Source organism: Lissotriton helveticus, chromosome 4_2, assembly GCF_964261635.1.
Source record: "Lissotriton helveticus chromosome 4_2, aLisHel1.1, whole genome shotgun sequence".
In the NCBI taxonomy this organism is placed as follows: Eukaryota; Metazoa; Chordata; class Amphibia; order Caudata; family Salamandridae; genus Lissotriton; species Lissotriton helveticus.
The window spans coordinates 127127958-127150742 of record NC_136064.1 but is presented as its reverse complement, the minus strand read 5'-3'; the positions used below and the strand labels follow the sequence as shown (position 1 = coordinate 127150742).

General features: G+C 43.1%; 1 protein-coding gene across 1 annotated transcript in view; it reads left to right on the top strand.

Moving 5' to 3' along the window:
* LOC144752101 (nicotinamide N-methyltransferase-like) overlaps positions 1 to 22785 on the top strand; it is an 80508-nt gene that overhangs the window by 33503 nt on the left and 24220 nt on the right. The window contains exon 2 of the mRNA XM_078640044.1: positions 2612 to 2819. Within this exon, the coding sequence (XP_078496170.1) occupies positions 2612 to 2819 (208 nt within the window). The remainder of the gene's footprint in view (positions 1 to 2611; positions 2820 to 22785) is intronic.

Sequence of the window (22785 nt, the reverse complement as noted above, 5' to 3'; positions counted from 1 at the left end):
GTGAGCCATTGGGAGTGTCTATTTTGGCGACTATGTTTTCGGTCTTAGGTAAAGGCAGCGAGGGAAGCTGTCTAAGTTGGAATTTTTTATTGACAATTATAGCTGCTCCTCCCCCAGTTTTTCCACCAGAGCGGAGTGCTGATAGTATGTAGTAGTCTGCTGGTAGGGCAGCTAAAATGTCCGGTAGTGAGTCCGGGGTGAGCCAGGTCTCTGTCAATAGCAGCATGTCAGGTTGTTTGTCCATAAGTAGCAGAAAGATGTCTGATTGATGCTTGGTCATGGAGCGGGTGTTGAGATATATACACCTGAACATGGAGGTAGAGCAAGGTGTGGTCGTGCGCATAGAGTACTCGGGAGCGGGGGTATTTGTGAGGGTAGCGGGGTTGCCTATTCCTGAATGAGAAATACGTTTCGCCACGTTATGAGGGACCGGTGGACACATCGTGGCGGTTGGGCGCAGTGCTTGTAGTTCAGCGGAAGTATAAGTGAAGTGGCCTGCAGGGTCCTTGGCCCCTGGTCCCGGACGCTCGCGGACGAGCGCAGACGAGCTTGCCTTAAGCGCGCCTTCGGCGCGCAATCGTCGCGCCCGCTGCGCTCGTCCGCTGCGCTTCCTACCTAGACACATGATAAATAGTGGGAGTTCTGGACGTAGGAGGGGGCGTGGCCACTTGAGGGGGCGTGTCCGTGACGCGCCTCGCCCTCGTGGATCGGCGACCCAAGAATGAGGGGTTCGTTGCAGCGAGTGTCCGCTGTTTAGGCTGCCAAGAGTGCAGTGAGTGAAATTAGCTTTTAAAATACAACACAGTATCACACAGTTTAAAATAAAGTCTTGGCTCTCCCGGCTTCCGCCTCAGGAGAACATGCATATGCTCTCTCCCTAAGTAGCCCTTTAAAACATATCTCAAGCCTGCAACTGCAGAGCCTATGTAGACTGTTTATACTGTCATGTGGATTTTGCATTTAAAACCCCTTGTCAAGTCTTAAAATCCCTTTTATTATTTTTAAGTCACCCCAAGGTAGACCTTAGATAGCCCACAAGTTATACATGTCCTGGTAGTGAAAAACTCCTCTATTCGTTTTTCACTACTGTGAAGCCTACCCCTACCATAGGTTAATATTGAGAAATATTTGTTACATCTAATAAGTGAAGTTTCTATGTGAAAAGCAGTAGAACTCCCATATTTAGTACCAATGGCATTTTAATGATAAGTCCACTGTAATGATATAGTACAATTTATCATTACAACTCTAAAAGTGAAACTTTCAGAAAGAAGTGAATTTTTCTGCTTAGCCTTGTGTGCCTCTAGCAATTCTCCAATGCACGTCTGGGATGGGTGATAGCTGGGGTTTGTACATTCCCTCTGTACAGCTACACACAAAGGTAGCTTAGTTGTGACTTCATAGGCCATCCACATCCTGAAGGACCATCCTGAGCAAGATGAAAGGAAGGAGCTGGCCGCATCCTCACACTTATGCTCGAATACCCTGTGTTATGTCCCTACACACAGGACTGCTTAACCCACTGCAGTGAGTCTGGAGCAAGGGCAAGAAGGGAGGACCTCTGTGCCCGTCACACCTTTTTTGGATGTCTCCCCCACTGAAAAGACACAGCTGGGTAAAAGAACTGGGCTCCTGACCTTCCCAACTGAGAATATTTCTTGACCTGTGGATAGTCTGGCAGGAAGAAGGACTGATGTGCTGCTCAAGGACTTTAACTCTGCTGGACTGCTGCTCTAGAATAACTGCTTTTCTGTTGTGTTGTCCTTGCCTGGGTGAGAAGGACTAGACCCATATCAAGTGAACACAGAACCTAAGAGACTCCAAGGGCTTGCTGGGTCATATCCTGTTCTGAAGTCTCAGGGACATCAAAGACTCCCAACCAGCCTGCAGCAGCACCTGCAATCTGCCATCTGTCAGTCGGCCTTGCCAAGTGGTGCCAACCCAGGCCTGCGGCCTTGGAAATGGGCCCGAGGTGCTGCTCCAGCAGACTCTATGCTTTGCCATAGACACAGAAGCTCAGCACCAGTGCACCACTGCCACAGCAGATGCATCACCGCCAATGAAAGGATTGATGTGGATGCCTCACTCACTCTACAGCTCAGTGACTACATTTCCGATGCTTCTTCGACTCTTCGATGCCTTTTGTTTCTTGCATCTCTGCCCCATCAACAATGCACTTAAGGAACTGTGAAACGGGCAATCTTGATCCCTGTATCTGGACAAGACTCCATTGTCTTTGGCCTGAACTTTAGTAGTTGTTCCAGTGAAGCATGAGCAGATAGCCCTGGTTGGCGGATTATGCTTTTAAGAACTAAATTTCAGTTTATTCTTTAAAAATTCATGGCTCAAGTACTACTTTTTGGATTGGTGTAGCTGTAGTCTAGTTTTGTTCATGAAATTGAGCGCTTTTTATCTAACCAAGTGTGGTATCTTCTTCCGTGGTGTTTTCACTGTTTCACTGTTTGAGGTGCTGCACAAACACTTCACACGCTGCCTCTGAAAATAAACCTGATTGATATGTGCCAAGTTACTGGGGGAACAGAGATTAATATGATTTAATTACTTAAATAATCATAATCAATAATCTATTTCTGTACATTTGTTTTACCAGGTGCTGTGAAAGGGGATCTGCTGATTGAGCTATCCATTGCTCCTTACTTTCATTGGACCTTTCCAGCCTGCGACTATTTTTCAGACATCGTTCTTGGTGGCTCCACTGATCAGTGTGTTACAGTGATAGAGAAGTGGCGGAGAAATGAACCTGGCGCTCTGGACTGGAGTCATGTAGCAAAGGCACTTTGTGAGCTTCAGGGGAACAGGTATGTATTCTACACCTCATGATGTATTACAAATGCCTTCATTTATTTACCTTGCCAGCAATCCTAATTTCATGAAAATAATTTCAAAGTTTCCAGAGGTAGCAGCATGTTTATGCCACTTTTTCGTTTTTGATACTAGAGATTTGTAGGGCATTCATCAAACTGCTTTCCACCTTTGAACCTGTAAGTGAGCAAGCATGACAAATCTATCGCTCACCATTTCTTGAAATGCAATTTTGGTATGTTATGTACTCAACGTACTTTGTGATTTAGTAATTCGTTTTGTATCCCAAAGGTTTACCAACTCATTCTGAATCACAAATAGGAGAAGTCATGCATTGAGCATCTCTGTTGTTTTTAGGATTAGCATTGAGGTTTGTCACTGGTTTGTTACTGAAATTGTTCTAATAATTAAAAATAAATTGTGCTAAAAAAAGTTTTAAAAAGTTACTTAATTCTAAAAGGAATTGATAAAACATTCAAAGAGGGATGCTGTTCCATTTCACAGTTTCCTCTCCAGGAAGTTTGTTGGGTTCCTGCATCTGTAAATTAAGTTCTCTAATGGGATTTTGTTTATAACAGTAGTACAGGTTCCTTTGAAAAAAAATCAAATTCAAAATTCAAATACAGGGATCATGGTATACTGTTCCCTGTAATCATTCATCCTTGTGATTGGAGCCAGTCGATGGGGGTCACAAAAAGTGTCCTACCTATTTAATATGCCTCAGCTCAGCTTTTTTGACACTCAACGTAACTTGAAATCTCGCAATGTAACTATATCAATATATAGATTGTATCGCAGGTAGTTCAAAAGAACTTGGTGATCAACTCCCAACCTCTAGCTGTTCCTAAACCATGCCCTAAGCTTAGTAGATGAAATGTCAACATTTATCATTCAAAAAAGTAAGAGAACCATACAAATGGAAACACTTAGGGCATTTCTAACCTATTTTATCAATGTACAATTGCAGCCATATCAATTCATGAACACAATTTAAGATACCAAATCTAAATAAATATTCAGGGACATATTCACCAAATGTTTTTGTAGTATGTTTAGTTCTACTTCAGTATTACTACTATCATAATATAAAAATTCTATTCACAAACCTTCATGTGGTGGTTTCACCTGTGCCTCCCAAGTCTTTATTTTGTGCAGAGATCACCAAAGGAGTCTCCACACTCATACAAATGCATTTGAGTTGCAAATATGGGAGAGACAGGGAGAATTTACTGCACTGGGGAATACTAACTGCTGAAGGGGAGGAGTTAATGAAGGAGCATAGAGAATTTAAGGGAGGGTAAGATAGGGATATTCACCCATCTACAAAAGACTAACACCATTACCTTTCACAAGCTTCACTTCTAAACGTATTACAATGAAAAAAAATTGGATATGTACTCCTCATCAGAGGTAGTGTAAGCCCATCACAACACACGGCTAACCACTGATGATGTAAAACACTCCCATAGAAAAGATTTCGGCTAATAATTTCAATTAAACCCCCATGTAAAATAAAATGAAATGGAACTAAATATTTAAATGATTTGAAAATTGGAACACATTTATTTTAAATGTTTAAAAACCTATCTAAAAGTACATATATTTTTATCAAATGTCAATATATTGTAATAGGCTTTTTTAAATGATTTTGGTAAATGTATAATCCTATATATACATTTTTTAATTAATTCTATGCATCATTTTAAATAATTATTAAGTGAATGATGATAGCCAAAAGTAGCAAAGTTACTCAATAATGTAAGTGTAAGCTTCCCTATGTAGATGTACTCACATGTAACTTTACCTATAAATAGACCCTTTCTGAAAATATACAATTGAGGACATTTACTAAACAACAAAGAGTCTAAAATCTGAGTCGGCTATTGCAGTTGAGAATCTAACAGTTTCAAAGAAAGGGCAATTCTATGACTTAGAGTCTGATTTAGACTTCGATAGATTAATATTCTTTCACACATATGACAGAGTATACTGCCACCATTGTCGCAGTATATTATATCCTGGGTATCTTGTAATATGGCAGACATTATATTTCATCTAACAATCTCTGAGCAGGCCCTGAGTACTAATATCAAATTAATTGATGGCCAGGAGAAAACAACGAAGCTGATTTCTTATTAACCGAGCTAAATGCTAGAAGAGAGAAAGTCAAGAATAGAATGGCAGACATATCAGATTTGCAAATACAAAAAGCAACCCTATATTTTTAGACACTCACATTTATTCTACAAACAATGTGCTAGACAAAAGAATACAAGGTCGACCTCAATTTCTTCAGTTGTTTCATAATTGGTGCAGGATTTTGTTAGCATACTTCCTTAATCCCATTTTTGGATAAATGTAGCCATCAGTATTATATTATTCTAAATGTCAAATGCAGGAATTTGGCTAACGAGGGCTTGATTTAGTGTCAATATATTTTGTGATAAAGTGTCAAGTTATGCTATTTTATTCAGATTGCACTAACACATTATAAAAGATGAGTAAGATATATAACATGTGGGTGGTAGAAATTGAAGAATTCACAAAGTCAAGCGCCTGATTTATATGTTGGTGGGGCAGGAACTCTGTTGTAAAGGTGACAGAGTTCCCACCCCACCAACATTGTGGTCTAGCCGCTCAATGTAGATGCAGGTGGACATTGAGTGCAGCCACAACAGTGATTATAAAATGACTGCCACAACCAAATATCTCCAATTGCCGAAAGAAGTAAGTGTTGGTGGAGAATTGGCTATATGTCCATCAACCCAATTAGGATTGGTAGACATATAGATTTGTTTTACTGTATTTCACTGCTAGGCACACCTTGGTGGTGAGGGAAAAAGAAAATCTCCTGATTTTGCTTGGGACCACAGTCATAACCCTTACCTGCTGCCATAAGCCTCTGACTCCAGCGTTGGTGTCCCCCCGCAGCCGTAGCCGCCATGACACCTCAGCGCGGCTGCCGGGAGGGGGGACTGCATCCCCCAAGATCCTTAGCAGCTGGACGCCACCCGTAGCCATCACTGTGTGCCCGGTGGCGCTTAAAAGGAACGGTAATTCTCGGGGGAGCGGGAGCTTTCCTGATTTTGCTTGGGACTACAGTCTTAACCATTACCTGCTGCCATAAGACTCTGACTCCAGAGTTGGTCTTCCCCCGCAGCCATAGCCGCCAGTACACTGCAGCGCGGCCGCCGGGAGGGGGGACTGCATCCCCCAAGATCCTTAGCAGCTGGACGCCGCCCCTAGCCATCACTGTGCGCCCGGTGGCGCTTAAAAGAAACGATAATTTTCCACGGCGCCGGACATGCGTGGAACATGCCGGGGGAAGCCCGGGACGAGGGCAGGGCCGTCTGCGGCCGTCCGAGGCCAGAGGAGGCCGGGCTGGGCCCCCCCTCCAAGTCTGTGGTTCAGAATAAGGTAGTCTCGTTATATCTGGGACGATTGGAATACAACTGGACAATTACTACTGTAGTGACAGACTGTTGTGCATGTTAAAAGTGAAAGGGCTTCACCCTTTCCTAGAGCTGTTGCAATAGTATAACTGGGTTGGAGGGCATACATATGATTACAGTAGTAGTGTATTTCTACTGATAGGGTTCAACTGTGAAATTAAACTAATATGGCTATGTCTACAATGACGAGTAAAAGGAAGGGAACTGCTGGGACCTTGGACGATTTCATCACATGGGCAGAGATTGTTCTGACACGCGAGATAGAAATCGCACAAAGGAGACTTTCGCTAGACCCCTCCAAATTACCTACATATATAACAACAGGAGGGCAATCTCCAGTAAATACTCAGGGCCCTAGCCATGGCACCGGAACCCAGCAAGCAATCAGTAACCTGAGTCTATCTGTTAATATCCCAGTAGATGATAGACTGGGACAGCTTAGGGAAAATGCACAGCCAAGCCCAGGGATTGCAAGCAGATTAAGAACACAAAACCAACAGGGACAGTGAGCTCTTTGAGTGGAGAAAAAAGCGGACAAACACAGAGGGGAAAGAAAAACCAGTCAAATAAAGGCAAAGCAGGGGAGACAGGGAATCTTTGCAATGGGTACCCCACTACTTTGTGAAATAAGGTCTCCAGTATGGGAACTATAGGGGTGCAAACAGATGACACTGGCCAACTTGGTGTAAGTAGAGACCAAGAGGTAATAGGGGCGATGGAGCAGACAGTGGCTGATATTTTTAAAACTGCCCTAACATCCATTCAGGTACAAATAAACGACTGTATGGATAGCAAACTGAGGACTTTGGACACTGAGATTGCCCAATTAAGTGACATGGTGCACCACCTAAGTAAGAACATGATAGAAGGAAATGGTATTATAGCAGAGGGGGAAAAACTTATTGTTGATTTGACAAGAGCTAAAAGGGTCAATATGGCCTATGATGGTGGGGAACAAAACCAGAAACAAAGAGAAATAGGACGTTCAAATCGGGTACATGTATGCAATAGAGAAGATCTTGTAGGGGCACACAAGCATGGTGGGAGGGACCACGGTAACTCTAATAGTATCACATCAAACCCAGAACCCCCCATTCAAAGAGAAAGGACACATAGCCTAAACGAGACAGATCTTACCCCTAATATAGACATCTTAAATCTGCCCCCCGTCAAGTGCCCTTATGTCCTCGACCTAGCAGGCGTACCGGTACTAAGAAAGGACCAAAAATAAACCTGGCAAAATCGAAAGAATAAGGTGGTAGACTGGTTGTCCAAACATAAAAAATTTCCACTCAATAAAGCCAATGAAATCTTGATGGTACGAAGGGTTGGGTGGGTGGGAAGCTTGCAAAAAAATATACAGGGAGACTGCATTGTTGTTAATTTTCCTCATGTAATTCGTTCCCTCTTGGGAGCTCATGAAACAACGCTACAGTGGGAAACTACAATATGTGCTCTACCACTGGTTTACTTCTATAAACCTTCAGAACAAGGAAGGAATAAAGTAGCAATCACACCCTATGCTCCAGAAATAAATATTAGATCCAAGGATTATCTCTACTTGAAGAAGTAGAGTGACTGCAAGGGCTAGGTGCATCCATAGTCAATACCAGGCGATTGAGAATGTCTGGAAACGATCTATTAGGGACTATGGATAATTGGGGTGGAGAGGACATAAATGGTAGTGGAAATGTCCACAAGCCTCTAATACTAAGTACAAGCAATTTAATACCTTCTAGAGTTCCCATGAGTGCATTAAACAATAAAGAGGGGGACACCTGAAAATTATCTCATGGAATACAGCTGGATTAAATAGGAATACCAGGGACCCTGAGTGGAATAGTTTTATTGACACAAGTGATATATGTACATCTCTGGAAACCTGGTAAATTAGGACCATACATAGAGTAGTTTATAAATGCTTTTTTATACCAGCTGTACCGTCAATAAGAGAGAGACCCTCTGGTGGCTTAGTAATTTGGGTGAAAGTCAGTCTAAGTATTAGCATAAAACAAATGGTGACAGACTCCCCTAGACATCCTAGGCATTAAAATAACAACCAGGGCAAATAGGATAATGCATATATGTAATGTTTATAATCAACCAGGGTCTGGGACAAAGGAGTCAAAGACAATTGGGCAGCTGGACAGTATATTAAACTCAGTAGACTCAGGTGTAGGAATAGTAATTTGTGGAGACCTCAATTGCAATTTCGAACCCATTAATGGGCTCGATAAGATCCTAGATGATGAAGGCCTGGCAAACAAAATCCCTGTTTTAATAAGTACGAAGAGGGTCCCATGCTCCGCCTTAGCCCTGCAAATATTGAGACTAACTGTGACACATGGCCTAAGGGCATGTAATGGCCGTTTCCCCTCGGACGAGGGAAAACACCCCACATTCTGTAGAGGTCTTACCCAAACCAAAATAGATTACATAAGTGCTATCCTATGACATATGGCCATATGTTGTTGATTTTGTAATTGATTTGAGGATTGAGAGTGATCCCCGACCACTTACTCTTGTTTTAGATGGAGGGTTGATGCCCAACTCACCAAACAATATGAGCATTCCATCCTATCAAATGGACAATGTCATAGTGAGTAACAATTGTCGTTCAGTCAAATGGGAAACTGTATATGGCCTGGTGCCAGAAGACCACCAGGACTCCAACACGCACAACAAAATTAAATACTCCTTTTATCAAGCTTTAGTGCATTTTATCTGGTATGCATCATCACAAAAAATTCATATCATTTCAATCATCATATGTTTTTGTATGTTAAGTCATGAAGAATCATCAAAAATTCGTATTTACATCAAAACGTCAAATTATATAAATGAATCACAAGATTATCAAAAACAGTACAATAACACCCAATGCATTTCGGGGCCATGCCCCTTCGTCAGGGGTCTGTTTAGAAAAAGAAGAAAAGAAAGAGAGAAAAGAAAACCTTATTACTCTTGATGCCAAGGGGGACGAGTGTATGTGTGCTGAAGCTCTAGAACTCCTATTTACATCTTGCTTACCTAATTGTTGCAGTATGCTTGCTGCCACTATTTTAAATAGTGTGCATTATCTTCTGCCTGTTCTGTTCTGTAAAGAACCAATTTAGTTACTCGCTGCAAATTATTGGCTGATTGCAAGTAAATTGCCATAACCTGAATTGATATGAAGGGCTCACCTGAACTTGTCTTAATGCGTCCAATCTAAAAAACGTGAATGGGCAGATTTTAGTGAACTTATAATGAATATTGAAGAAAAGCGAGATTCATGTCCATAAAAAAAGAAGGGAGAGAAATGCTTTTTACCTGTGGAGTGTACGTTAGTGCTAAACCCCAGTCTGTCGCTCTTATATCAGAGTTGCCTGCAGGACATTAAAGTTGATGTGTAGGCTTAAATTATTTGCCAAAAGGATGTTGCCTGTGCTATCAACTTGGGAAGGCACGTCCGCTTACCTGCGGGATAAGAAGTTGAGTCGGTCCCGCTTTACGTCTTGGGTCAGACACGTCAGTTCTAGAAAAAGCGAGTGTTACACACACTGCCTAAGCGCACACTTGTCCTCATTAAAAAAAGGGCTGAAAACCGAAGTTTCCGTATCTTACCGGTTGCAGGTCAAAGCATTCAGAAAGAAGAGCTCACGCCTCCGCGTATCGTCTGAGCTGTGTGTGTTCATTAAGTCCCTTATCACTGTTTGCTTGTTGCTTCAACATCAAAGTAGGACTAGGAGCAAGTGTGTCGGCCATTTTTGAATGGTGTTTTTACATTTATAGATAGTCCCGTGTATTACCTATCCAAAATGAGACAGCTGAAGTGTGCAGTTTTTTAGGGAAGTGTAGGAAACGAGTGAATTAAAAGGTGAGAAATAGAAATTAAAAAAATAGATAAATAAAATAAATAAGAAAATTTCACGTTCAGTTCAAAATATTATCTGCCTATTTACAAACTAGACATTATTATCTAGAAGGTTTTAGCAAACTAGTAATAAGACTAGTGTTCTGATGTATGTATGTGCCATGGTGTGAGAGTATCCTATGGGTTCCCATATTGCCTGAATTGTTATCTCTTACAGAAAACATGCCATGTCCATTTTGTCGTTGAGCCCTGTGGGGGTCAGTGTTTGTAATTTTCGAATCCAAAAGGCCTCTCTTTGCAGTAGGATTTTGGAGTTGTCCAAACCCAGTCGTTGTGGAAGTAGTTCAATGACCTGAAATCTTAGTTGTGCAATGGTGTGACCAGCTTCCCACCAATGTTTTGCAAGTGGCGATGTCAAGTTCTTATTTCTGATGCGGCTCTTGTGCTCAGATAATCGCAGTTTCAACTTACGTTCGGTTTTGCCAACGTATATGAGGCCGCATGGGCATTTAATTGAATACACTACATGCTCCGAATTGCAGGTTGTATTGTGTCTCAATTGGATTTTTTCGCCTGTCCGTGGGTGTAGTAGGATGTTTCCCGGCATTACATTATTGTAATTTTTGCAATTATAGCAACGTGTGGTGCCTTTATACTCTTCAGGTTGTTGATTGGTGTCAATGTTCCGTCTGGGTTTATTCAGTAGTTCTTTGAGATTTTGAGCTCTCTTGTATGCGAACATGGGTTTGTCACTGAATAGGGTACCAAAGTCTTTCTCTACTTGTATGATCTCCCACCTCTTTAAAATGATATGTTTTATGTCTCTAGAGGCAGTAGAGTATTTCGACACAAATACCATTCTTTTATTCTCGATTTTTGTTCTTTTTTTCAAAAGATCTGTCCTTGGTATTGTCTTGATATTATCCACATGGGCTTCCAGTAATTTCCGTGGGTACCCTCTATCCAAATAACGCTGTTTTTGTGCTTCAATGTGCTTATCACAACTTATTTTATCGGAAGATATTCTTTTGATTCTCATAAATTGTGAGACCAGTAAGTTGTTAATGAGATTTGAAGGGTGAAAGCTTCCGTATAGAAGTGCAGTATTCCTGTCTGTAGGCTTTTTGTAAAGGGTTGTGTTGATGGAGTTTCCATTGAGTTCCACCCAAACATCCAAGAAAGATAGAGCTTCTTTATTGATGTTATGTGTGAATTGTATCCTTGGATTTGCAAGATTAAGACTCTTGATGTTTTGGATTAAGTCGGCGACTGGTCGTTTCCATATTAAAAAAGACATCGTCTATGTATCTCTTGTAGTACACTAGGCCCTCTTGCCAAGTGTAGTCTTCCAAAATGTAATCCAGCTCAAATTTGGCCATAAAGATGTTCGCATAGACGCAAGCCCCCGGAAAGCCCATGGCTGTCCCCGTGAGCTGCATATAGTACTCCTTTTCCCATGTGAAATAGCTGTTTACCAAACAGAATTCTAGCAACTGCAAAATTAGGTACTTTAATTCATCTGGCTTGTCGTCTCGAAGTAAGGCCCACTCGATTGCTTCTAGGCCTTGTTTATGGGGGATGGATGTGTACAGGGCTGTTACATCGATTGTACATATGTCTCTCCCTTCTTTTTTTATGGACATGAATCTCGCTTTTCTTCAATATTCATTATAAGTTCACTAAAATCTGCCCATTCACGTTTTTTAGATTGGACGCATTAAGACAAGTTCAGGTGAGCCCTTCATATCAATTCAGGTTATGGCAATTTACTTGCAATCAGCCAATAATTTGCAGCGAGTAACTAAATTGGTTCTTTACAGAACAGAACAGGCAGAATATAACGCACACTATTTAAAATAGTGGCAGCAAGCATACTGCAACAATTAGGTAAGCAAGATGTAAATAAGAGTTCTAGAGCTTCAGCACACATACACTCGTCCCCCTTGGCATCAAGAGTAACAAGGTTTTCTTTTCTCTCTTTCTTTTCTTCTTTTCCTAAACAGACCCCTGACGAAGGGGCATGGCCCCGAAATGCATTGGGTGTTATTGTACTGTTTTTGATAATCTTGTGATTCATTTATATAATTTGACGTTTTGATGTAAATACGAATTTTTGATGATTCTTCATGACTTAACATACAAAAACATATGATGATTGAAATGATATGAATTTTTTGTGATGATAAAGCTTGATAAAAGGAGTATTTAATTTTGTTGTGCGTGTTGGAGTCCTGGTGGTCTTCTGGCACCGGGCCATATACAGTTTGTAATCACAGTGTGCAGGCACTAATCCAAACACAGCACACGCATTGGTTAATTTAGGTTAAGTTGGACTACTTAGAGTGCAGCGCCCGCTCATACATATGTTCAGTCAAATGGGAGCATATTTTGGAGCAAGGCGAGATGTTGGCACAAATCTACGATACCCTGGCGGATACCTTTGGTCCATATAGCTTGGAAAAAAGAGAATATGGATAGATTTATGGAACTGCATAATAGCTATTCTAAGGCAATTGTCCTAATGATTACAAAAACAGTTAAAAATAGGAAAGAAAACAGTAACCAAACTTCGAATGGGAAAGCGTGGTACAACAAAGACTGTCGTAGAGCCAAAACTGAATTGGTACAAGCTATTCAACATAAAGAAGGTCAGATAGTTAGGGAAGCCAGGACTAGGTACAAGAAAGCATTAGAGAATGCTAAATCAACCAGGGATGAAGAAATATGGGCAGGAGTGTTGGAGGCATCGAAAAACAGGGACTATAGAACTTTCTGGAATATTGTTGCAAATGGTATAAGGAAAGAAAGGGACTCCAGGGAAGTTTATTTGCAGGAAGCAACTTGGGTAGAACATTTTACTGAATTATATTCAGCTCCGTGAATAGGTAGTTCTGAACTAGTACTAAACTTGAGTGCAGGTAAATTAGAATTTACCTTACAAGAAACAATTATTGGCATCAACTCAGTCAAAGCTAGTAAGTTTCCTGGATTAGACAAGATCCCGGGATATTTATATAAACACGATACTAGTGTATGGGGACCCTACATCAACCTCCTATGTAACTTTGTAGCGGCCGGAGCAGAAATCCCTGAAACTTGGAGGGGTGCTGAAATCATTTGTATTTTTAAAAAGGGCGATAGGAGCGATCCTGTCAACTACCGCCCGATAAGTTTAATTGATATTTTAGAAAAAATATACGCAAGGCACATTTTAAATCGCATCAATCTTTGGATTGATGATAAGCAGATTTTAACTAAATTTCAGGCAGGATTCAGAGCCAAAATTAGTACCATATATCAGGTGTTCAGATCCGCTTGCATGTGTTGGAAATATGTTAATCTAAGGAAGGGCCACTTATACGTGGCATTTGTTGCCTTAAGAGCAGCTTTTGATCTTATTCCGAGACACTTACTATGGGAAGCACTCAACAGCCAGGGACTACCGGCCAACCTCCTAGAGCTAATAATTAGATTACATCATAATAATTACTCAAAGGTGAGGTGGGGACCGGAAGGTGAAAAGACTGGTGCAATACCAATAAAAAGGGGCGTCCGTCAAGGATGTGTTTTAGCACCGACTTTGTTTTCCCTATTTGTAAATGATATCCCCAGTTTTTTAAAAGGCTGTCGTAATGATGCCTCAAAATTGGGAGGTGAGACAATACCTTCTCTTTTATTTGCGGACGATACCAATTATAGTATCACAAACACCAATGGGTTTGCAATGTTTGCTCAATACTTTTCAAATCTACTGCAGCAAAAAAGGCCTAGAATACAACACAAACAAAACCAAGTATATGGCGATAAATCCTCATAGGTCTTTTAATGGTAACATGGTTTTAAATGGACAAAGAATAGACTATGTTTCTAACTTTATGTATTTGGGTGTCTCAATCGATTAAAAAATGTCCTGGAAAACCCAAATTGAAAAGAGCAAGCTTTTGCTCACTCAGAATACACTACCAATCCTAACAAAAAACATGGTAACAGTCAAAGTAAAGCAGTTCTTCCCGTGCTTGAGGTTTTCAAGTTCAAAGCGCAATCTGCTACCTTATATGGCGCAGAATTGTGGGGACCAGCATGCAAAAGGGAGTTCGAGCTGAGCGGAAATAAATTCTATAGAGCATTGCTTAAATTACCAACCCGTACCCCGTTAACGCCATTGATGCTGGACCTCAATGTGAAGCAAACAGATTACCATGTAATCATTAGACCTCTAATGTTTTGGATCAGGATTTGGACAAAGCCTGAGCTAATGAATTATAGGGCAGCTCTAATTGAGGTTAAGGATCTAGACACCTATAGTTGTCCCACATGGTTTAATCATGTTAGGATATGGCTGATAACGATCGGCCTTGCACACTTTTGGAATCATCCATTCATAATGACAACTAGCTCAAAGAAGATTCTAAAAACATCTTCTTGGGCTTATATGGAAGGAAATAGGCTGAATGACAGAGCAAATGGATCACTGGTCAGTGAATTTCTATTGTTCAAAGCCAGCCCAAGTTTTGAATCTTTTTTAAATGAGGTAAATCCCTCCCTTTGCCAAATCATTGTACCTGAAGTATAGATACGGTATATTAATGTTAAAATCATGTGTGGCCATATGGGCAAAGGATATCAACGACTCATGTACTTTGTGCTCCGAGGGTATAAGGGAAGATATTACTCATGTTCTTTTCTTTTGCCCAGCCTATGAGATGGCAAGGAAAAGATGGATAAAACCATTGTGTAGAAATATAGGTGTGAGATCGCACGAGAGGCACAAAGACTATTAAAAAAAAGATACTATCCAAGTATTTGTCTTTGCTGTAAGCAGATTTTTGTTAGCTGTGAACTTCATTAAGACAAAGGCAGGCAAGAAGTTCTAGAACACAAATAAGTATCTAAATATAAATCCAAGAAAGAACTAAGGAACAATGTGAGATGCTGGATTTAAACTGTGGTTTGGGGATGATAACTGCCAAACTAATTCTAAATTTATCGTAAACTGATTGGTTTTAGCTTTTGATACGTGCCTTTTTACTATTTATTGTAAAACTTTGATTTTCACCATCCCTCCTTATTGTAAAATCATATTAGTAAGAAGTTGTATCATTATGAAAATGCCTTTGGATGAAATGTATTTTTTTAATGTACCTTTTATGATACGTGTATCGAAATAAAGAATTGAATTGAATTGAATTGAAAATCTCCTCACCGCTTTGGAAATAACTCCCATGGAGGCATTATTTTTTTTAATTGCAAAGGATTTTTTTTTAATATAGAAAAAAACTCTCCGGTCATGTTGCTGGAACACTCTGCACTTAACATCGGTAGACTTTGATGGAAACTGCTAGGACTGTGATTGTGCCAATGCTTCATAAATGACCACCTGTTGGTGGACAATTATGAATCTTTAGTGCGGTATCTCCACCAGGGCGATAGATTAATGTATTCCATCTCCCTTAATGCTAAAATCAGCTGTCCATTGGATTCTAAATCAGGCCGAAGTATACATTACTTTCCTAAAGATATCTAAGTTGCACTGAGGGTCAATAGGAGAGAATTGCAGAGTTTTGCTGCAAAAATAGAGAAGGACGTGTCCCCCCAAGTAGCTGTTTTGGCTCAAGACAAGTAAGCCAGAACTGGTTGGCCGAGCACAAGGACCTATTTGGAGCATAGGGTATAGATTTGCCTGTCAGTAACTGCAATGATGGACAATCTGATGGACAAATGTACGGGCTTTAAATAAAACTCTGGAGCAGATAGGCAGCTAATGAAGAGAACTGATGACAGAGATTGGCCATGTTAACATCACTTGCATAATTCAGCCTAAACAAAAATTAAAGAATTACCATGGGTACATGCCAGCTTGCTCTGTTGCATGAAATGTAAATGATGCCCCTGTTCTTCTAGTGAGTCAAGTGAGAGATTAGAATAAACATAAATGTCCAGGTTTTGAATAACCCTTACTGTAGTGGATGGGGGTAAACAGATTAAACCCCACATGAAGAAGGAGTGAGTAAAACCCCATCTCAGTCTTTTTGGACTTTCAAGTTAAACTTTGTGGACTTCCACCCAGGTGGGAAAGCAAGGCAGAGTGACCAACGTCTTTGCCTGCTGCTCTGAGGAGATGCATCCTCTACTTCTAGACAGGTCAAATATAAATGTAGGGCCATATTTATCTTTTTTCACTCAGCTATCTACCTTGCTGTTCTGCGTGAAAGGGCAGGAAGGGCAGGAATCCACCACATTTAACATTATTTGGGGCATTCCTGTCCTTTCCTAGGGTTGTTGCAGTTTTTACTGCATAGTCAGAAATAAGGCACCTTTCCATCACGGGTGCCTGCATCATAGTCAGAATTATTTTTGTGCAGAAAGGGACACCTTGTATCCTTATCTTTTCCTTTACTTGACTCGCTCTCCGCCTCTGTGCTGAGTGGTCGCTCCCCTCTGGCCCTGGTATTGTTTGTGCAGCGCTTTGAAAACTGCCTGTGATAACTGCTGTGCGCCTTATTTGCCGATCTGTCCTTTCACTCATTAGCATTTTTAATCTGCCAGCGCTACTCTATTGCTGTCTATGGTATCGTTTGCAGCGCATTTTTCACGGAAACTGACCTCATTTTATTGACTGCTGTCTGCTTGTGTATAGCGCTCTGCTTATTAGCATTTCATTATTGGTAGCGTTTATTCACTGCTGCATTCACGTTTTCCCCCAGGCGCTCTTGCCGTGCTGACCCCTCCGCCTCCATTTTGTGTGTTGTTGTCCTCGTGTGCCCGCCCCGCCTCCCAGCTGAGACGCCCTCCCACAAACTACAAACAGCGCTCCCATACCTGGTAGCGCTGTGACTCGCTCTCCGCCTCTTTGCTGAGTGGTCGCTCCCCTCTGGCCCTGGTATCGTTTGTGCAGCGCTTTGAAAACTGCCTGTGATAACTGCTGTGCGCCTTATTTGCCGATCTGTCCTTTCACTCATTAGCATTTTTAATCTGCCAGCGCTACTCTATTGCTGTCTATGGTATCGTTTGCAGCGCATTTTTCACGGAAACTGACCTCATTTTATTGACTGCTGTCTGCTTGTGTATAGCGCTCTGCTTATTAGCATTTCATTATTGGTAGCGTTTATTCACTGCTGCATTCACGTTTTCCCCCAGGCGCTCTTGCCGTGCTGACCCCTCCGCCTCCATTTTGTGTGTTGTTGTCCTCGTGTGCCCGCCCCGCCTCCCAGCTGAGACGCCCTCCCACAAACTACAAACAGCGCTCCCATACCTGGTAGCGCTGTGACTCGCTCTCCGCCTCTGTGCTGAGTGGTCGCTCCCCTCTGGCCCTGGTATCGTTTGTGCAGCGCTTTGAAAACTGCCTGTGATAACTGCTGTGCGCCTTATTTGCCGATCTGTCCTTTCACTCATTAGCATTTTTAATCTGCCAGCGCTACTCTATTGCTGTCTATGGTATCGTTTGCAGCGCATTTTTCACGGAAACTGACCTCATTTTATTGACTGCTGTCTGCTTGTGTATAGCGCTCTGCTTATTAGCATTTCATTATTGGTAGCGTTTATTCACTGCTGCATTCACGTTTTCCCCCAGGCGCTCTTGCCGTGCTGACCCCTCCGCCTCCATTTTGTGTGTTGTTGTCCTCGTGTGCCCGCCCCGCCTCCCAGCTGAGACGCCCTCGCCCCTCCCCCTCCACTATCCATATATGACAGTTCCTCCCGCGTGCAGCGTTTACGCGCAGCGACCGCGCCCAATCCGCGCCGAAGGTGCGCCAAAGGTAAGCCCGTCTATGCCCGTCCGCGCCTGGACCGCGCCCAGCGCCAGACCCCCTGCCCCTCGCGCTGCCCAGCCCTCCCGCATTACCTACGATGCCGCCACCCTCCTAGCCCTTAATCCCGGTCGCGCCCCCAACTGCGTCCAAGCCGCCCCTGGACACACCCATGGACCTTTCTCTTGCTACTCCTGCAAATTCATCGGCACAGACACCATCTCCGCTACTACCACAACACAGATTCCCGACCCCAACCACCTACAGTGCATCCTTCTCAACACCCGATCGGTCCACAGGCACGCCATAGACCTATGGAATCTACTAGACACCATCTCTCCAGACGTCGCCTTCCTAACAGAAACTTGGATGAACGCTTCCTCCGCCCCAGACATCACCATTGCCATCCCTGAAGACTATAAGATCACACGCAAGGACCGCACCGACCACACAGGAGGAGGAATCGCTATCGTCCATAAGAAATCAATCCGCATCTCAACCAGCTCTGACGCCAACCTCGCTAACTCCGAACACCTTCACTTCCAGATCCACACCGACCCCAATACCACACTCAGAGGCACCCTCCTCTACAGACCACCAGGACCCCGCGCAAAATTCAGTGAAGACATCACGGACTTCATCACCCCACACGCGCTCCCCTCCAAAGACTACATCCTTCTGGGAGACCTCAACTTTCACCTTGAAAAGATCAACGACCGCAACACCGCCACCCTCTTAGACAACCTCGCCAACCTCGGACTTAAACAACTAGTCACTTCCCCCACCCACATCGCAGGTCACACACTCGACCCCATCTTCACCTCCAGCAATCATGTCTCCTTCAGCCACACTATGGATCTCCTATGGACCGACCACAGCTGCGTTCACTTCACCTACAACAAACCAAAACCCACCAACCACCTCCAACCAACTCTGCAAAGAAACTGGAACAAAATCACCACGGACCAGATCTCCGCATCGCTCCTTCTAAACACCCCAGCCCACTCTTCTAACGCAAACGAAGCCGCCGCCAACCTCACCCTATGGTTATCCAACACCGCCGACACCTTAGCACCACTGAAAAAACGTCAAAGGAAACCTAGCAGCAAAAAGGCCTCATGGTTCAACGATGATCTTAAGAAGTCCAAGAAACTCTGCCGCTCCCTTGAAAAGGCCTGGAAAAAAGACCCAAACACCAGCACCAGGGACGCCTTCAAAAACGCCACCCGCACTCACCACCAACTTATCCGAAAGGCCAAGAAAACAGCATTCAAGGATCGTCTTGACAACAACGCCCACAACAGCAAGGAACTTTTCAACATCGTCAAGGAATTTTCCAATCCCTCGGCCAACTCCAACGACATCACCCCCTCTCAAGCCCTCTGCGACTCCCTAGCCTCATTCTTCCACAACAAGATTGCAGACATCCACAACAGCTTCGACAACCAACCCGAACACCAACCCACCCTACCATCTGCTGAACATTCTCCCCCCTTGAACACCCTCAACGACTGGAACCCAATATCCACTGAGGACACAATCCGCCTGATGAACTCCATCCACTCTGGATCACCCACAGACCCATGTCCTCACCACATCTTCAACAAAGCAGACTCCATCATAGCACCGCACCTCCGAGACGTCATCAACCGCTCCTTCAACTCCGCCACCTTCCCGGAAGACTGGAAACACGCTGAACTCACCGCCCTTCTGAAAAAACCCACAGCAGACCCCACCGAACTCAAAAATTACCGCCCCATCTCGCTCCTTCCATTCCCGGCCAAAGTCATCGAGAAAGCTGTCAACAACCAGCTCGCCGCCTTCCTCGAAGCCAACAAATCCCTCGACTCCTCACAATCCGGCTTCCGAGCAAAACACAGCACTGAGACCGCCCTCATCGCAGCAACAGACGACATTCGAACTCTACTGGACAATGGAGACACAGTCGCCCTCATCCTCCTCGACCTCTCTGCAGCATTCGACACAGTCTACCACAGCACCCTTTTACAACGCCTTAATAACATCGGAATCCAAGGAAAAGCACTCGAATGGATCACCTCGTTCCTCACCGGAAGAACCCAGAGAGTCCGCCTCCCACCATTCAAGTCCGAGGCCACTGAAGTCATCTGTGGCGTACCACAAGGATCCTCACTCAGCCCCACCCTCTTCAACGTATACATGAGCCCCCTCGCGGCCATCGCCCGCCAACACAACCTCAACATCATCTCTTACGCTGATGACACTCAACTAATCCTTTCTCTCACCAATGACCCCAGCACCGCCAAAACTAACCTACACGAAGGAATGAAAGAAGTTGCCGAATGGATGAAACAAAGCCGTCTGAAACTAAACTCAGACAAAACTGAAGTCCTCATCTTAGGTACATCCCCCTCTGCATGGGACGACTCCTGGTGGCCGGAAGCCCTCGGAAAAGCACCCATCCCGACAGACCACGCACGGAACCTAGGCGTCATCCTGGATTCTTCACTCTCAATGAACAGACAAGTCAGCGCCGTATCCTCTTCCTGCTTCAACATTCTTCGCATGCTCAGAAAAACTTTTCGCTGGATCCCCACCGAAACTAGGAAAACAGTCACCCATGCTCTGGTCACTAGCCGACTGGACTACGGAAACACCCTCTACGCAGGCACTACCGCTAAACTCCAGAAAAAACTCCAACGAATCCAAAACGCCTCAGCCAGGATCATATTAGACATCCCACGCAATGAACACATCTCTGGTCACCTTAAAGACCTCCACTGGCTGCCCGTCAATAAGAGGATCACTTTCCGACTGCTAACCCACGCACACAAATCACTCTACGACATCGGACCAGAATGCCTCAACTCACGACTGTCCTTCTACACCCCCTCCCGCCAACTACGTTCTTCCAACCAAGCCCTCGCCACTGTACCTCGCATCAACAAGACCACCATGGGAGGCAGATCCTTCTCATACCTGGCTGCTAAGACATGGAACTCACTCCCCGCTCACCTTCGCCTTACCCAGAATCACCTAGCATTCAGAAAACAACTTAAAACGTGGATATTTGACAAGTAATCCTCCCCCCCCTTTCTAAGCGCCTTGAAACCCTCTGGGTATGTAGTGCGCTATATAAATTCTCTGACTTGACTTGACTTGACTTTACTTTCTCCTCCTCAAGAACTGTGTCCTGATTCACAAAATTGCTGCTGCTACTTTCCTCTCAGATTGCAGACTACTAATCACGGCATTTCTGTTGGAGCGTGGTCCCATGGATCCACTGTAATTGATCCGTGTTTCTACTTATACGTAAACCAGGGTTCTGCACACCCTAGAAAACATTAAAAAAAATAACACAATTTTAGCTTTTAAAAATGAAGTTAAGTTATTTAATGTTTTTATCCATTATTTTACATAAAATATTTGTAGTTTAGAATCACTTGATAAACCTAAGGTTAAAGTAATGTTATACTATGGTGTGTTTTATGAATATATATATATTACCTACTGGCGGTTGCCAGTAGGTAGGTATAGTTAGGATTGTTTTCCATAGGGAATCCGCAACATTCTATTGGGAATAACTTTGGCGCAGATTGAGGGATCTGCCTGTAATTTTCCTCAAATTTGCCTCGCTCCTTCCCTGAAAGTTTGGGGGGGATTCGTCAAGCAGGGACCGAGATAAAAGGGGGGTCCCAAAACGTGTTTTTCCCATGTTAATTTCAATAGGGCGGTTGGACTCACTTTTAGCCCGAACGACTGAATGGATTCCCACGAAACTTGGCAAAATTGTAAGGACTGGTAGCCCCATGTGCCTTTGCTATGTCTCAAGATATGTGATCCAGTGGATTTTGAGTAATTTAGGTTTCAAAATATTTATATATATCTATAGGCGCGCCCCGGTACGCGCACCGGGGAGCGCTCCCGGCGCGCACCGCGAGTTCGCGCGCGGAAAGCTGATTGGCTCTCAGGTGTCTGTCAACATTCTTAACAGTCCGGAGCGGCCGCCATCTTGTGTCTCGGTAGGATCGAGACACAAGAGGTGGCAAAAACAAAGGGGCAAATGTCCATAAGGGGGCAGGGTAGACCCCTCCTGACCCCCTAGGTTTTATGTCGGGGCCATAAAAGGGCCCCGCGGGGCAAACCTTTTTTTTTTTAAATTCGATTTTCGCGGGGGGAGCGCCCGGTACGCGCACCGGGGAGCGTACCAAAAATCAAACCCAGTGAAACAGTAAAATAATAATTTAAAGTGCTTAGAGGTAGGGTAGCTCTGCATAGAGTTGTTGTGTTATGTGGGTGATATAAGTACCAGCATGTAGGTACCAATGCAGAGTTTTAAATTCAATGTAGATTGTCTTCTCTGTAGATAATTTGCATGTTGTTACAGAAGTTATTGTGGTATATGGAATCTATACTATAGTCTGTCAGGAAAGCAGAAACAACATGGAGGCAGGAGATGAAAAAGAGATGTCAAATACACATTGGAGATAATATAGTGGGAGAAAGGAAGTAACTATGAGCAAAATTACTATGTAACATAAAAAAGTTGCACAGTATACTATAAGTCTCACATTATATTATATTCATTTGGGTACTATTTTATGAATTACATATAAAAAAAGAATATTGTCTGGAACAATTTTTAATTATTAAATAGATATGTATCATTTGGATTCCATGATTCCATTTCTTTCACATATTTAAGAAACTCTTGATCAAGAGACTGATCCAAAAAGTCTAAATCATCAATCTCTTCCTCTGGGTTGTTCTCGAGATCAATTTCAAATGAAATATTACATTTCTTTGCTTCTCCTTCCATTTTGCTACTGTAAATTGCATAAAAATAAATATATCAATAGAGATAGGGCACTGCTAGGTTTAAGTTCAAACAGGTACTTCTGAGTTTTTAACAATGAAGTTATCTTTGGGC